At 27.0% G+C, this 19,118-nt stretch overlaps 1 protein-coding gene across 1 annotated transcript in view; it reads right to left on the bottom strand.

Moving 5' to 3' along the window:
* Positions 1–19,118, bottom strand: part of LOC107456646 (ER degradation-enhancing alpha-mannosidase-like protein 2) — a 46,938-nt gene that overhangs the window by 8,512 nt on the left and 19,308 nt on the right. The window contains exons 4-8 of the mRNA XM_016074557.4: positions 11,015–11,226; positions 8,450–8,591; positions 3,348–3,472; positions 3,124–3,262; positions 481–602 (exon numbers count right to left, since the gene is read on the bottom strand). Of these exons, the coding sequence (XP_015930043.1) occupies positions 481–602; positions 3,124–3,262; positions 3,348–3,472; positions 8,450–8,591; positions 11,015–11,226 (740 nt within the window). The remainder of the gene's footprint in view (positions 1–480; positions 603–3,123; positions 3,263–3,347; positions 3,473–8,449; positions 8,592–11,014; positions 11,227–19,118) is intronic.

Genomic DNA, 19,118 nt, shown 5'->3' with positions numbered 1-19,118 from the left:
AGACTCCACAAGTTCAAATGTATAGCTGTGTTAAGGTCAGATTTCAACAGAAAATGAAACTTCTCTAACCTCTGTATGAAAAGAGATAAAGAATAAAAGGTTATAAAAAAAATATTTACCAATGTTGATATGTTGATATTTAAAAATTCCCTTCTTTTAAATAATTGTAAATCTTATCAAGATGAAGTATTTTGATTTGCAAGGTAAAAATATGAGTTTTTTTTTTATCCTTTTCAAATTATAATTTTCAGTTCTTAAAATTAACTATCAATGAAGAAAAATAAATGAATAAATAACAAGCTGTACCCTAAATGATAGTTAGTAAAATATTGAAAATGAATGTATCAAAATGATATGATAAAATTAATTGAAAGTTTTTATATAAGACATAAAAACTAATAATTATATCAAATAAAATATTTAGAAACAGATACTTATATCCTGTTAACAGTTAATAACAATAGACATTAAAAAGCATACTGTAGCATAACCACATTCTGTTTTTGCACTATGTTCAATAGATTCTAATATATCAACACCAATTTCAAGTAGATGATGGTCCTTAGTAGCATAGTAAAGGTACATAACACTCTCCACAAGTTCTAAAATTAGTAAAAAATATAAATAAATATAAAATGAAAATTCACAAACTAAGGGTGAATAAAAATAAGTATTGTTTATTTCATATCAAATAGCTAACAACTAGCTCACAAAATAAATTTTTGGATAGCAAAATTACAAGAATAATGTTTAAAAAAATGATCTAGCTCACAGAGTCAACTGTTAAAAGAATTTCATATTTTCTAAAAGGCAATTCTTACATCAAAAGGTGAAAAACATAAAAAGTAGATATAACATCTTTAACAATAGAAACAGTGGCTTTTGGCAGAAGTGAGGAAAAGAGAATTTTATAAATTTTCAACATGTTAGCAATTCATATATGCTGAACTTGCTCTGATGACAACTAGAAAGATAAAGTCACAGTGATTTATATGCTGCATCTGGGTCTCTTTATTTCTGCCTTAACTCACCATTATCTGTGCTAAAAATATTGTTTTAACTCTTTTTAAAGTTTTTTACTTACATAACTTAAGTAGTTATGGTTGCACAAATTACAAGGATTAATGTTTTTAATCTTTTACAAATGAACAAATTTCAGATTTTAACACATAACAACGTAAACTTCTAACTTTCCTATCATTCTTTTATTAAAAAAAATTGAAATAATCTTATTACAGCACAGAAATATCTAAAAAAAAAATTCCGTATTCCTATACAAAAAAAAGATAAACCAATAAAATATGTCATTCAAATTGAAAACCAAATAGCAATAAGCCTTATAAATATTGTTATGCAGACTTGTTGAACTTTTTCTAAAACTTGGACATTACTTCTTGACGGAAATAAATAAATAAATAAAATGTTCCATTAGGTAAAAAATGAATAAAACAATTATCCAGACAAAAGCACAAGCAACTCATAACAAACATAAGTACTTAATTATATAAGTATAAGTGAAACAAGTAATAAGCGTACTTCATGAAAAAATATTCTAAACTTTAGCTGTTAATGTAAGAGGTATATGCATTAAACGTTAATTGTGGCCAATTCTGCTTTTAGAAACTTATGATTTGCATAAATGAGAAATGGATATTTTTTTTAACACAAGAAAAACAGCAATTGTTTTTTTTTTTTTTTTTTTTTTTTTTTTTTTTTTTTTTTTTTTTTTTTTTTNTTTTTTTTTTTTTTTTTGCTCTGTAGTTCAAAAAATAACTTACTGAAAGAGTGGAATGTTTTCGACTTTTCATAATTTGATTCAATTTAAGTGCTTATTTAATCATTTATGTGTTAGCCTTATAAAAACGTATGTATAGAACCTTATACCTAAAATGACAAGAGGGGCAAAGGTTGGCTTATTCGGTATTTTAGTAAGTATCCTTTAACATAAACAAAAGTCTACCATATTAATAAAATTAAAACAATAAATAGTTAAATAAAGAACAATAAAATTAACAAGACAATTCTAAAATTCGAGGAAATATTAGATATCTAGAAAAAACAAAATCCATACACAAAAATGAAGATTATAAGCAAATTCTGTCAGAGATGCTCATCAGCACAATGATTTTCCAAATGGATTGTGGTCATTGATAAAATCCTGTTTTTGTAGATAAGAAAAGGTAGGACTTAAAACAAAAAAAAGCAGAATTTTTAACTTTTCTTAAAAATTTAAAACACAGAAAGAACTCATTTATGCAGAAATTACCAGATTTATTACAATCATCTTTGCCCTTTGTCTAAAAATAGAACTGAAAATTTGTATAATTAAAAAATGTCAAACGGTGCTTCGTTTCAGGCTTATGTTTTCATTTAAGTGCTTAAACAAAGTAGCTTATTCATATCTTCAATGTAAGCATATTTGGATTTTTAGCAAACATTTAATAGATAAAAATGATTATTTAAGCATAAAAAAAAATTCAGGAAATTATTTAAAAATTGGTAAAAATAACTTTAAAAGTATTACAAAGTAGGAGGAACGCGTGAAAAATCAAGTTAGAGGGAGAACTAGCAAAAAAGTCCGAGAGTTGGTAATTATGTCTTTGTGAATTTTATTAGACCATATAATTTGCAAAATAAATAAAAACAAGTTCTGGAAAATTGGGTTCATAATAATTTAGCTACTTATGATTTAAATAGTTAATATAAATAACTATAATTGCTATTTAAAAAATAAAATATATAAATAAAAAATTTAAAGACATTTTAAACAATTCAGCTTTGCACCTTCTTTTAGAAAATTAACAAAAAGCGTTATTTCCTCCAAAGAAGATACTAATGTTTTCGAATACTGGATATAATCCGATCAAGACTATGGCTGGCCAGACATACTACCTTTGTAAGGCTTTCAATCAAGTTTACAGGTACAAATATCTTTGGTCTTGGCAGTTTTGCATTAGATTATGTGTTCAAACATATTCTATTAGTAATGCTGTATAAATTACAAATATATAAAAATAGCAGTCTTTCTCAAATTACTTTGCATAACATATAGAGATAAAAACTTAAAATAAGTAGTAAATATGACTGTAAATATACTGCATTCATATGATTTATGATTAAAACCTGGTCTAAGAGGATAATTTTCTCGTTTAGCATGACTGTGTGCAACATCATATATTTCAGGTGTAAATCCATACTGTTTCCATATTTGATGATAATTATACAGGGTCTTCACAGCTTGTTCAATATCACCAACTAAAGTCTGAAAAATAAATCAAACATTCAGTACAAGCATAATCAAAATAATATTCTTGGCAAGAGGAAAAACTTTTTTATCAAAACTATACCAAAAGTCCAGGCCAGAAAGCCTCTAATGATTGAAAGGTGGGCAAGGTAATCTGGCCACTGTTCATGCTAACCCAGAAGTACCAATCATCTCGTTTCATGAATTTGGAAATAAGCTTTTCATATTCTAAAAAAAAACATTCTTTTTAATTATTAAGCCAGTTCCAAGTCACAAAAGTAAACCCAAAACAGAAATAATTAGGGAAAAGCTTGCCCAATATGGAAAGATGCGATTAGTCCCTTGATGATTGTAAGCCTCCCTCATGAATTAACAAGGGAGAGTGGGGTTGAAAGGAAAAACTTTACTATCTAGACAACTGAGGCATTGTTTCCTATGCATTTTTTACACCACATCGAATGACACCAAAAAATATAAAACAAGTAAAAGTTCCGAAGTACAGGGGTGGAACAGCAGCATAATTGTTTTGGAGCAGGAAAAATGTGTTTTTGAGCAAATAAATTTACATTTTGTAGTAGATTGGAACCAATAGTCTTTATACTTAGAACAGAATAGTGCTTTCAAAATTAGGTTTTTGGGCAAATAAATTAACATTTTATATCATACAACTGAATGGCTTTGCACAGGGAGGAAGTATATAAATCAGAACTGAATGAAATCATACACAAATTTAAAAGTAATATACAAAGGATATATACAGACAGATATGCATAATATATATAAATGCCTGAACATTGCTCGCGAAAAATTTTGCTTCATATCGTAAAGGTTACAGTTTAGTGCGGTTTTACCACATCATTCATCATTGGTCCTTTTTTTTCTTTAAGGAACTGTATGGGGACACATTTAGAACAGTTTCTGTCACAGATATATGATATGAAGCGATCTTCAAAAATAAAGTCATCCCTTATCTACAAGAAAGGCAAGCACTCCATTCAATAATATTTATGCAAGATGGAGTGTCTCCACACATAACAACTCCTGCCAAGATACTTCTGAGGTCGACGTTTGAAAATCATCTACTCAGTTGATGTTTTCCTCACAAAAACCCTCAAGGACTTTAGATCTTACACCTTGTGACTTTTGGTTGTGAGGCTATTTAAAGTAACGGGTACATAGAGAACGGCAAATGTCTTTGGCCCAGTTAAAAGAAGCTATATGTGTAATATACCCTCTGAAATGCTATTTAACACTGTGCAGAGTGTCTTCCATCATCTAGCGGTTGTAATTCTTAATGATGGGAAACACATTGAATAGCTATAATGTGAAAAAAACTTTTATTGTTCAAAATAGATTGTAATATAATTTTGTAAGACAGTAAATTAACTGCAATGCCATATTTCAGTCAAAAATGTAACTAGTATAAATATTTTTTTCATAGTTAAAAAAATCCCTCGTGTTTCTGAGCATTTCAGTGCAAACCACATCTTTCTATTGTAAATAGTTTAAAAGTTTTTAAAAAGTAAACTGATTTTTGCATCATCCAGCATAATAAATATTATGTATATATATAATTAAATGGTCAAAATTTCTATAATTTACACCACTGTCAGTTTTAGAAAAATTGGATACAAAAACAGAAAATTTGGCAAGTTAATAACACTAGTTTAAATCTTAAAAAAAATAATAGTTGAAAGTAGTGATAAGAGTCAATAAATTGTTTGCAGAAAGTTTATTTATTTATTTATTTATTTTTTTTTTTATTTATTTTTTTTTTTNTTTTTTTTTTTTTTTTTTTTTTTTTTTTTTTTTTTTGCAGAGATTTTGTGTTCACAGAATGTTTTTGTTTCATCAAGTTTGTAAACAGACAGAATTAATAAAGTTCAGTTATTATTAATTGTTGCCCTTCAAGGTGGCTTTATGTTATTAGAATAAGCAAAACACGTTTTTAGAATTTCACCTCATCAAAATAACGATTAACTGTATTCAGTATTTGGCATACTGCTTGGTATATAAAAAAGTTTAAATTAGTTAAAAGAGTCACTAAATCACTTACAGAGAGCTTTTAAGTAGAGATTCTGTTAAAAGTTTTTTATTTTATCTAAGTCTCTATACTGATACAATTAAAAAAAACTTACCTATTATAAATTTTTGCCCTTCAGGTGGCTTTGTTATTAGAATATGCCTAACACCTTTTTAGAAGTATATTCAATCACAATAACGATCAACTGTATTCAGTATTTAACATACTGTTGCTGTTCATGGCCAACTCATGCTTATCAAAATGTGTTCCCATTTCAAGCAATTTTTTTCAATACTTATCCTTTAAGAGGAGCTGTAAAAATGTACTTCTCCAATATTTATATTAAAACAGTACCGTATTAATGCAGTTTTAATAGTTCCCAAATATACTAGCATAATACCTGTATTAATGGATTTGATACCTATTAAAACTGCACTAATCACCATAATACCAATAGTGCCTAACAAGCACATGCAAGTGCCTATAAACATAACACCTTTTAAGAACTTTATTCCATCACAATAACGATTAACAGTATTTAGCATATTGCTGCTGCTCGAGACCAACTCATGATAATCAAAATCTGTTTCAATTTCAAGCAATTTTTTCCAATACTTATTCTTTAAGAGGAACTGTAAAAATGTACTTCTCCAATATTTATATTAAAACAGTGCCATATCAATTCTGTTTAAATAGGTAGCAAATACACTAATATTAATACACTGTATTAATGGATTTGGTACATATTAAAACTGAACATGAAATACCAACAGTGCTAATTAACAAAACTAAGCATCATTCATGTTCAATTTTATCAATTACTTTACCTGACCTAATGAATATAAAATAAGAGCAATAAAATAATTTTTACCAAAAATAGAGGTATAAACTAGCAAACATTGATAATTTAATTCAAAACAAAGGCTAATGCCTAACCAATGAGAAAATTCTATTTCTCAAACAACTCTACGGAACAAATTAGTTGCAAATTTTGAATGAATTTCAAGATCAGGGGGCTAAATTTGTTCTTTGCCGTTGCTATCCAAGTATCAGGAGTAGTACTAAAGTGTAAGTGGTTCAGGAGTTCTAAGAGAAACATGCACAGACCCTTAATTTATTTTATTATTTTAGATACAAGAGAGCCTGAAAAAAAAGGCATTATTAAATTTTAATAAAAGATGTAATAGAAAAATAATAAAGAATTAAATTAATATATACTTGAAAAATTTACTTAATAAGTCTCGTATGAAACTAAAATCTTTTTAGCATTTATTTCTGCAGGCTCATATGATATTTAAATAAGTATGGATTTTAAGTTATTAAATGTAAGAAATATGATTAATATTTCAAACTAAATAAAATTCCCACTTTAAACAAAATTTATTTAACACCACCAATAAAAACATACCATCATCAATAATATATAAAATCATCAATGCACAGTTAATTCTAGAAGGGGATTGTAGGGTGCACAAACCCTTCTATTTTTTTGCACAGTTTTTTTTAAAATTATTTTCACGCGGCTTTTCACATTATGATGTTTTGAATATGATGTAATTACAATACGTGATTTCAATTTCAGTTGATACAAATTTCAGTTATCACATATTGAACTGCTAGATTCGCTACGATTCCATGGTAAATCCACATTATTTTTTGACATTTTTTAAAACATATTTTTACATTTCTCATTTTTGTAGATATTTTTAATTACATATGGCATAATTTTATTAAAACACTCGAATTTCAGATTTCAGAAATGACTATTTGTAAACGGTTACTTGTTTTTGATAATTTAGATATTTTAAATACGATATTATGTCAAGTTCTAGGGTATTACTTTTAAAAAATGTTCTATTTGTGCTGATTCTGAAGTAAGGCATTGTCATTTATCGATTTTTTTAGGTCTTTGGCATTTCAGATTTAATGGCATTTGCAATTCTACTTTTTTTTATACATTTTTATTCTGACAAGTAAATTTCGTTATTTTAGTATCATTATTTTGCAGAGATATGTTGGGGCATTACTGATGGGGTGGCCTATCCAGTGTTTTTTTTTTACTACTTGAGATTGAAAATTCTATTTTGTTGAATTGATTCTTCAAAATTTCATTATTACTCTTCATCTTTTTATATTTTGCAGCTATTGATTTTTATAATTTACAATCAATAATAATTTAAAAAATTACCAACAATGCAGGTGAAAAACAGATGGCAAGAATGTAACAATAGTATAACAGACGCTTCTCCCTTTCAACCAAAGAAACCATTGACAGATTCCCCACCCGCTATCACCCTACGACTAGTCTCTTATAAGGATCGTCAGAAGGATGATTTCTTCTCCCTTTTTCTTCTGCTGCAGGTATGAAGAAAAAAAAGTAAAAGAAAAATATGCAAATCATTCTCTAAAACTAATGAGAGGGTGAAATGCTTAAATGATCTATCTTGAAGGTCAAGTTTACTTGATTGGTATTTCATAGTAGTAATATCAGACACATAGGTAGACAGTATAAATTTGCACTTTTCATGCATAAAAACTTTAACCTTTTGAACTATTAAGCCTATTACCTTTATTTCAGTTTCATTCAATTCAGTTTAAAACAATACCAAACTAATGACTTCATTTGTTTACATAGGCATTTCAGACAAACAAAAATAGGCATAATCTAAATTTATTAGCTTTATACCTAGTATTTCCCCTAAAACTTTTGAACTAATCATTCTATTGATTAGATTTTGATCTCATTCACAATCAGAGTCAAAAAATACATAGGAAACGATGCTTAACTTGCCTAGATAGTAATGTTTAAGTTTTACCTTTTACCCTTCAGTAAATTTAAGTTGGTAGCAAAAGCTCACCTTGGGAGAGGAGGCAAACTTTAGGTATCTATATTGGACCTAAACCACAACTTTTAGAACAATAAATAATGTAATAATTCTATGAATTATTTTATAGTATCTTATAAAATGCCTTCTGATTATATTAATGTTTATTTAAAAATGTATTTATTTTTAAACATACAGTTTTGAGAAATTTATAACTAAAATCATGACAAATGACTCAGTGGATTTTATAATATTTAAGTTAAATCTTCGAACTATTATTGATAGCATAAAGAAGCGATAAAACATGATTTAGGAAAAAACTTTTGCAAATTTTGCTTAAAAGTATAAACCACTCACCACGAAACATTTTTAAGTACTTAGGTTCTTGAAACAAGATAGCTCCTTTAACCAAGTATTCAAAATAAGAGTCAACACCTCCACCGATACCTGAATCTAAGGCTGTCCATTTTCCATCTTGAACGTTAATATGGTTGCCTACCTTACATAAATAAAAAAAGTATGAGATGTTTTCATATTGTAACAGAAAAAATTACCATCATATTGTAGAACACAATAAAAAGTTTAACTACAATACAAAAACAAAAGTTTAACTATAATTAACTACTACACAGTTAAACCTCGGCCATGACAAACAATAACTTTAATATGTTAAGAACTTACTTTTAATGATACTTAATTAAAGATACAATAACAGTGGTAGGAAGGCCCAATTGGATGAATAACTGATTGATAATTAGAATAAGATAATATAATTAGAAACTAATGATGTAGTTAAACGTGGAATAAAGAGTCCATCACTTGGAGATCACAGTGATGTTGCCATAAAAGAAATAAATTAGCATAAATAAGTTTTTATTTATCGCAATGCTTTATTGGTAGTAAAGGTGGATCAAGCTGCTAAGTAAGAGATGAAAAAAAAAGCAAACAACAGGGATGTTAGAGATGTAATACAAAATGCTATGTATCGGACAGCCAGTTTGAAATTTTTTTAAAAGAAAAAAATTCGTTTTTAAAAGTTATTCAAATTTGAGTAAGTGTTGAGTAAAACTCCAGAGCTATTTTAACAAAAATTATCAGTATCACTTGATATTTTTAATTGATATAAATGCAATTAAAGCCAGCAAATATAATATTAATAACTGATAGAACTGACCTTAAGTATAATAAAGGCAGATTTTACTGTGTATTATTTTTAATTTCAGAATTACTTTGTTTAGGACAAAAAGTTTTAGCAAATTCAAGTAAAACTAGTTTTATAAATGAAACACTGACTCATAATGGTTAGTGATCTAAATATAGACAAATTTTTTAACTACTATCACATTTAAAAAAAAACTAGTATTAATTATTTTCTAATACCAATATTTAATTAAAATTTGCAATCAAATTCAAGATTTTTTTTTACCAAATAATTTTTCAGTAGGATTTTAAATCTTGAAACGAAAATGCACTGAATATGCTGCTCAACATTTTTTTATGAATTTAATTTAATATATGATGCCAAAAAAAATTTATATGATTACTGTATTGTTGATTGGAATCTATAATTTTTAAAATCAAGTTAAGAGATGAATTAATAATTGTGAAACTACAAAATACCCCTAAAATATTTGTTACTGCTTTTGCTGAAAAGTATAGATAAATCCCTTATGGAGAAAAAGAATGATTCAGTGGGTCATTTATATTGGGATGTATTTTCAGTGATGATGGAATATTCAGGTGGTGAGGAGTAGTTGGAGATATTGATAAACTGAAGATTAATGCAGAAATCAGGGGATGATGAAAACAATAGTTGAGCCGGATTAGAATTAATAAAAAAAGGGCTTTTATTTAGTAGTATATTTGCAGAGCTCGAGTTACAAAATATAAAAATATATTATCCATAAGAATTTCAGTTGAATCAATTTTGCATAATAATATTAAAATAGGTCAGGCCAGGGGAGACGAATCCCCCACAACCTGCCTAGTCAAAAGCCAAATTAAAAAGTACATGTAATTTGTTCTCAACGGACACAGAAGCATGGGTAGGAGATCCAAAATTGGCGATTTATTAAAATATAGCATAGCCAAAACAAGGCCAACCAGCATATCAATATAGAGTTAAAATAATACCTTGGCGATCACGAGTCGCCAACAAATTTATGTGAATTATTACAACCATGCAACCAAAACATTTAGCCGTTGGAAATTTAGAATAAAAAGTTATAAATAGATTTTTTTGTTTTCGATTAAAGGCAACAGTGAATATATAAGTCTGCATTAGTAATGAAATAAAAAAAAGTATCCGTTACATTAATCTAGAAGAGAAGAAATAAATATTTTATGTTCGTTTAAAAGATTAAGTTTTTGATTTATTTTAAAAATAATTCCATTAATAAAAAAATCAGCTTAAGTAATGAAAGATATTTTAAAAGATAGAAAATAAATATGTGTATGCCAATTGTGGCATCACACCCCTGAATTAATCACCATAAAAATTTGATAATAAACATTGAGGTTTTTTTTACACAAAATGATTAAATTCCCTAAAAGTTTGAAGCAACTAATCCTGCCAGTAAGACTGAATCTGTAAATAATTAGTTAACAATAGAAGTTTGAACTAACGAATTTTGTGATTTTTACTAACATTACTAAGATTAAAAAGATGTAGAACTGTTGTCATAGCAGAACTGTTGTCATAGGGATAGTTTTATAATTATCATCATGAAAATAATAAATCACCAAAACTTCAACATTTTGATAACGAGCAAAGGTATGTAAAAAAGTTTCTGCATGAGGTTAGTTTGGATATTTACACTAAACATTTTGTAGTTAAAACTAGACTCTATAAAAGGTCCTAAGAAAGTCAATAAAATTTTAACTGTAATGATAGAAAGGTAATAAAATGTATAATAAGCTCACCAATCCCATTGGAGATCTCCTTTTCCATAGAGCATTCAAAGCATTCACGGCAACTTTTTCAAAAATAGGATCACCAGTTAAATGACTAAGTGTTCCAAACTCAACAATGAAGGTAGATACTCCAGCAGTGCATGTTATGGGGGTTTCACCTTCAGGAACACCATGGAGCAAATTAACTGTTCCGAAAGGCATGCCGGTTTTTGTTTCAAATGCTAGAAATTAAAGGAATTATAAAAATACAAAATTCAAACCAGTAAAAAATCAAACAATATACATTAAGTTGATAAGATAAACACCAAAGAAAATATGTGTAGTTGATCTTACTTAAATCTGAAAAATAAAATTTATGACTCTTACTTAACTATATCTCAATTAAAGCTTAAGGTAGAAGTTAAATAAAATAATAGTAATTCTGTTTATTACATTGTTAACATTGCTTAATATTATTCTATAACAATTTCTGGTATATTATTAGTGGATCACCTATTGGAAAAGTATTGATTTCAGCAATGCAGACAAAGGACAAGAAATTTTTTATGACTAAGATTTGTAATATGTGTTTTTGTTACAAATAAATAGCACAATAATAAATACTTTTTTAATTGGCCATAATCTTGTAATCTAACTTGATTAGATAGAATGCACAGTTTGAGGGGAGAAAAGCTAGATATGACTATGCTGTACAAAGCAAAGGTTAAAAAAAAATCATATTTTTAAAAAAAAAAAAAATAAACAAAATAATGTTGGAAAAGTTTATGGCATATAAACGAAATTTAGAAGAATTAACTGGATGAAAAACAAAAAGGAAAAAAAAGGTTACCAGGTCACATTAAGTTGATGGCCAATGGCTGATTTGATGTAAAATTATCCAATAGCCTTATCAGTCATGTTGCAGATTTTTTATGGAATGCTTTGTGAAAAAATACATACTAAAAGAAAGACAACAGCAAAAAAATTTCACATTTTTTAAACCAAAACAATGATATGGGGACCATTTTGAAGCATTACTAGAGAAGGTGGCTCATATGTTCTTAATGCCTATATTTTTTTATTTAAGAGCCAATTTTCTTAATTTTAGTGTCACTGAAAAGGTGGCAGTGAGTACTATGTAATAAAACTATTAAAATGCCAGAAATACAGATAGAAGTCTTTAAAAGATTGCATCAAAATTATTTTTTGGAAATTTTTCTGCAAATTTCAAGAAATTTTTTACAGTAAAGTAACAAGTTTCAATGTGTCAATTTTTTCACAAGTCAACAGCAACATAACTTTCAACATAAAACAATTCAAAATAGTGTTTTTTGTTTTTGATCATTAAAAAAATAAGTGGTTTTATAGTACAATAGCAATGTTCCTGGTTCATAATTTTTTCACTTTATGCTAATCATATTTTCAATACAGGGGAAAAAAAATCAAGATAGTGTTTTTTGTTTTTGGTCATAAAAAAAAATTTTCACGCATTAATTTTTTCCCCATAATGTGAAATATTATACTTTTCAACTTAAAAATCAAAAAGTTGTGATTTCTTTTTTTTTAATTTTGTCTATAAAAAAGGATTCTTGTTATAGTTTTGGCTCAAAAAAAATTGAAATTATAATTTTAGTCCTTTTTAGCAATTTTGTACTTTTTCACAAAAAATTTAACAGAAATACCGCAGCAATAAGACCTTTTTTTTAAATTTTTTAATATCAAAGGGAATGAGTCTAATGAAATGTATGTTAACATTAGAACATTCTGATTAATTACCACCTCCCTCAAGCTGTTCTTAATTTTGAAATTTGCTAAATTTCCAATTTCATCAGCCTTTTGAAAACAAAAAAACTTTTTCAAAGTAATTTACACTTTGATACTTGAAATAACAATTTTCACATGCATACTAAAATTTTAATTTTTACTTGTTTCATTAGATCTTATTTCAATTAAGACTAAACCTTTGCCATGAAATGAATAAAAATTTCAAGAAACTGAAGCAAAAAGATATACTTGTTATTTGAAAAAGTTCATTAGCTTAAAAAATTAAGGTGAAAAAACTCCACTTTTTGAGCAGTGAAAACAGATGCCCATTCTTAAGATTCGCAACAAACTAATAACAAAATAGATATGACAAAATAGATTTGAAAAAAACTCAAAAAAACAAAGCCATTTTCCTAACATTTTAAAAGCCTCACCACGAAAGAGCTGGAGCAAAGTGGCATTACATATGAACTTTTAAATCATTTATATCAAGTGGTGTGGAAAATAAGTTTAAATGAATAAAGAATAATGCCTTAAATTAACTTAGCTACCGCTAGAATAAAATTTTTAAAAAGGCGGAGAAAGTTGGCAGCCCTGTATAAGTGTTTTTTTCTCTTTTCATATACATAGAAGATACAGTAGGGAACCGATTATCCGGAACGATCGGGACCATCGCTATTCCGGATAACTGATTTTTCCGGTTTTCTGAATCGCTACAAAAAGCCGTTCTTTTTATTGTTAAACCCAACTAAAAAAAATATTTGGAAATAATCTTAAAAAGAAGAAAAAACGATTAAGTAATACACTAATGATTATTTCCAAAATGATGGTAAGGTAAAAATCTTTCAAAAAAGAAATAAAAATCCTAAAATCTTATGAGGAAAAAAACATTTTTTTAAAAAAAATGGTGGGAAAATTTATCGAATTTCGTTCCGGTTTTTTGGTTTTCCGGTTTACTGATTTCCGGATAACGGGTTCTGTACTGTATTTAAAATAGATTCCATTTATTTTAATATATTATTTTAATTTATTTATTTTAATCTATTTATTTTAAAAATAGGTATTTAAAAAAGATCTATACACATAGAAGATATTTAAAAAGCTGTCATTTAAAAAACTGCCATTCTGTCATTAACATTTACAAAGTTTAAAAAGAGAAAAAGAAAAATTCTTATCTAATTAATTTTTATTAATATCTAATATTAATAATTACATATCTAAAAAATTTATATTATATTTTATTTTTTTACATTTTACACATTGCTTCTTTTTTGCACTTTAGCAGTCATCACCGCATTAAAAAAAGACATTTAAAAAATCATGAATTTATGGCAATAATTGAAAAAGATTGATGATAAAACCATGTGTATTTATGATGAAATCACATGAATTTGACACAACAAAAAGGGGTTAATTAAATGTACATTTCAAGAATCAAGTGTTGTAATAAATAATATCACACTAAAAATATTGAGTATTTAAAAATATGTAAAAATCAGTAGCAATAACTGACAGAAAATCGATTGTAAGAAACAAAACATAGAATTATTATGTCAAATAGTGAATATTCGGTAGCAACTATTTGTATCATTATTGGAAATATTTATATCACAATACAAGGATTTTATTTAAATGTGCATTTTATTAAATTTTATTATATTTAATTTGTTGCTGTTGTAGTTCATTTACGTTGCACTAAAGCTGCACAATGGGCTATTGGCGACAGTCTGGGAAACATCCCTGATGATGCTCCGAAGACATGCCATCACAATTTTGATCCTCTACAGAGGGGATGGTGCCCCCGCTTCGGTAGCCTGACAACCTGCACGAGAAGATGAGCACTTTATGGTAGAACAGTTTAACAAGGACCAATACCGCATACTCTTAGTCCCTACACAGACTGATCCATGTGGTCACCCACCCGCACACTGACCGCAGCCAGTGATGCTTGACTTCGGTGATCTGCTGGGAACTGTGTCTTAACGATCAGTCCACTGCGGGACATATATTCAATAAAATACATTATAATTATTTAAATTAATTTAAATGTGCATTTCGAATTTCGCGTTTCTAAATAATATTGTATGAAAATATATATGGATTTAAAAAACCGTATGAATATCAGTAGCAATAACTGTGAAAAAAAGTAAATCAGAAAAACATTGGCATCATTGTGTCAAAAAGTGACTATCAAATGCAAAAATTGAATTTTGCATGTTGTAATAATAATGGTAAAAAAATACTTATTTTTAAAAACATTAAGAAAATTCATAGTAACAATAGCCGTTTAAACGATCGAAAAACCACACGGATTGATGTTGGTATCCATGCAAATTGAGCGTGTCAGAAAGTGATGCCTCAAATGTGCGATTCAAATTTTGCATGTGGTAATAATATTGGAATTTCAAAATTTATAAGAAAATCGAATTCATTCACTGCAACTGGAAAATAGGATCAGAACACGGATTTACAATGGTATCAAGTGCATTAAAAAGTCTTTATTAAAATGCGCAATTCGAAATTTCCATAATGTATTAAATATTAATTCAATCTAATTATAGCCAAATAAAAATTTGCGTAAAAAGTCGTTATTAAATGCATGATGAAAAAAGAGGAAGCAGATAAGGGCAAAATAAATGTCTCATTAAAAAGATTTTTCATCCGTAACAAAATTTACATTTTAGATTAGTCTTGAGATTCGCAGAATTCTACGAATTAGCGTAAGAATCACTTGTCTGATGAAATTAGACTCAAGAACATTAAGATAAGCTGAAGTGAAAAAGTGAAATAATTTTGGCATTACTTTAAAGCATTAACTAATTAAACCAAGGTTCCAACAAGGTGAAGCGATAGAAGATTTATCAAATTCTTGATGACAGACTCTGTTGTGTTTCCTTAACAGGAATTGCATAAACCCAGGTTTTTATGAAAAAGCCAGCCAATGTGGGCTTTTTCAAATATATTCTACATGCATACAAACCGTAAGAATAATATGTAGTGTTTACTAAAAAATATTGCTTGACTATAACCAAAGGGATTAATAAAATAAAAATAAAAAAGATTATGAAAATAACTATTTCAGCCATGTTTCTGCTTTCTAAATGTATAATGAATTGCATAATGATGAAGTTACTGAATTAATTTTTTGTAAAATATAAAGCATAACATGCTATTTGATTAGTTTTAAATTATAAATAAACATATAATTTGCATTAAAGTTAATTGATGGAATTTCTAGAAGAATTGTATATACATAAATGAAATGCACACATCTTTTTAAATGCATGGTATGTTTGTTTGTATTTTTCAATGTATGAATTCTCTACATGTCTTAACACTCAACAAAAATTAATAAACTTTTATCTTCATTAAACGTTTTGCTTTTAAAATGAATGACAAGGATGATAAATTTTAAACATTTGTTTTCTAAGCATTCCAAGTATATAATTTAAGATTTTTCAATGAACATCATCGTAAAAGACCAAAGGCAATGCAAAACATATCATAAAAAAAACAAAACCTACAACATGCATCCACATTCCATAAATAAATAATTTCATTCTATGTTTAAAACATAATTCACCAATATTAAATAAACTATGTTTTAAGTAATCATTAAAATGTAAAAAATAAGCTTTATCTCAAATTGTAGAAGTAGTAATACTTAATTAATATTAATGTTGCACTAAAGCTGCACAATGGGCTATTTAATCTCAAGCGTCATAACTAATTCATTTTACTAAAAATTCAGAATATCAGAAAAATACAGTTATTTTTATTGAAATATTTCAACAAGTGTAGAAAGTTTTTTGCTTTTCAGTGCCTGATTTCACAGTTTGAACTGAACTAATCAAAAATACCCAGCTGTCATCTAGTCCATCTATCAGTGAATAATAAACTAAGTAGAAGAGATGTTTAGTTTTTCAACTAATATTCTAAATTATGATTTTTTTGCCAAATTGGCACGTGATTGATTTAGGGGTGAAGAACTGAAAGGCTTGAGCGTAATATTTACGGTACCTCCTCTCGGCAGCAAGAAATTTCTCCTACAATATATTGTGGTATTATTTGACTTTAAAGCGCATGCGTCATATCCGTGGTATTGGCGATATCGGATTTCAAACACCCGCACGTTATATCAACCCTCCACGGTATACTTAGTTACTGATTTTGGTTTCATTTTGAAATAGCGTGCTTCTGATTTTAAAAATATCCGAGATTGTCGATGTTGCTTTTGGATCTCCTGTGAAAAACGAATAATACAGAGGAAATAAAAATAATCACAAGGTATGTATCTATTATTTTCAATAAATATTTTATGCATAAATAAATATTTAATCATGCAATTTCGTTTCTATAGATGTTTTGAGAAATGTTTCAAAGTTCAGCAATTTTAAATAAAAAATTGTTTTTTTTTATTTGTCTTGCATTAAATTATCTCTATTTATTTATTACTGAACAGAAAAAATACTTTCGATTAGAAAAAATGGGGATTTTCGTATCGTAATCTGTGGCTGAATAATAAGTAACAGAAGAATTTGAACCCCCGGGCAAAACCTCTTCGTATATTTTATTTTATCATTTATTACTATTTAATTATTTTTTAATTTGAAAAACTTAAAATCCATTTCGCCCCTTTTCGAATGAAGTGGCGTGACAGATCACGATGCGGAAATATTCCCCCAAAATGCATTTCTGTTGATGTTTCGTGGAAATTATAAATTTTCACAATTTGAATTGAAAAAAAAATTTCAGATAGAAATGGTTAAGTAGTTAAATTTGAAATAGCATTTTCAAAAAAAATCGTTTCTATTTTAGTGATTTAAATTTCTTACATTTTTATTATCTGCAATTTTGAAGAATTCTAGAATTTTATTGAAAAATAATGCTTGAATTTTAGCAATTTTAAAAAACTTAGCACTTGGAGTTTCTTTGAATTTTAGAAAATCAAATGCATATGTATCGATGTTTTGCGAGAATTTATAGAATTCCGCAGTTTTAATTTTTAAAAAAATATATTTAAGTAATATTTAAGTATTTAAAATGGCAAAAAACTGCCGTGATTTTAGCGATTGAAATTCTTTTTATTTTTATCGATGCTTTGAAGAATTTTAGAAAATGCTGCAGTTTTATTTAAAACGGTATTAAAATTATAATATTTTTGTATTTAAATTTAAAATAGCCTTCATTTAAAAATAATGCTTGAAATTTAGCAATGATTTGCGGGAATTTATAGTTTAAAAAATTTTGTGTTTAAGAAAAAATGCCTTGCTGACAAAAGTTTAGAATTTAAATATTAAATAGCGTCTTTTGAAAAAATTGCTTTGATTTTAACCATTTGAAATCCTTTATTCATTTTTATCTATGTTATGAAGAATTCTAGAAAATGCTGTAATTTAATACAATATTTTAATACTTTTATAATATATTTTACCTTTTTTTTTACAATGGCTTAAAATAAAAAAATTACTTTAATTTTAGCAAATTTTTAAAAAAAAATTATTATTAAGGCTTTGTTGAATTTTAGAAAATAGTGGAAATTTATCGAATTCTTCAAATTCATTTTAAAAATATATTCAGGTAATATTTTAGTATTTTAAGTAGCACATTTGAAAACAATTGTTTTGATTCTAGGGATTTGATTTTTATTTTTTCTAAATTTTTTTTGTTGATATTTTCTAGTTAATATATAATAATTAGTAAAGGCTGCAATTTTAATAATGGCGAAATATTTATTAGTAAAGGCGAAATATTTCTAGTAAAGGCTGCAATTTTTTTTATAATAAAATTATATTATTTTTGTATTTAAATTTTAACAAAACACTTGCATTAGAAAATGCTTGAATTTTTGGAATTTGAAAGATTGTTAGTTTCTATTGCGGTTTTGTGGAATTTTAAAAAATCAAAGAATAAATTTTCTTGAATTAAATTTCTTATAAAAAATATGTAGTCTTATTTTAAAATAGTGCGTTGGAAGATTTTTGATTGTATGTACTTTTTTTTTCATTTCTGTTTATTTTTCCCAAAATTATGTTTTATAAACTAAATAAAAAATTTAAAAAAATAATAATAATAATAGCAAAGATTTTGTCACATTATGGATTATGTTAATTGTTGAGTTGTAAAGTAAGACTGAAAACTTTTGTCAAAAAAAATTTATATTGATTTCATTATTATTCTTTTATAGAATATTTCTGTTATGGATGCTCTTACTGATTGTCCAGGATATTGCCAGGTAGTATCAAAGCCCAACACTAAAAGCGCTGTCTGGATTTATTTCGGTTTACCAGCTGATGATAAAGGCCGGATTTTAAACCAAAATATTGTTGTATGTAAATTATGCTCAAAAACTGTTGGATCAAAAAGTGGG

The sequence above is a fragment of the Parasteatoda tepidariorum genome, chromosome X1 (assembly GCF_043381705.1).
Source record: "Parasteatoda tepidariorum isolate YZ-2023 chromosome X1, CAS_Ptep_4.0, whole genome shotgun sequence".
Lineage (NCBI taxonomy): Eukaryota > Metazoa > Arthropoda > Arachnida > Araneae > Theridiidae > Parasteatoda > Parasteatoda tepidariorum.
Note: the sequence above shows the minus strand (reverse complement) of the source record. Positions and strands in the feature narration are given on the sequence as shown.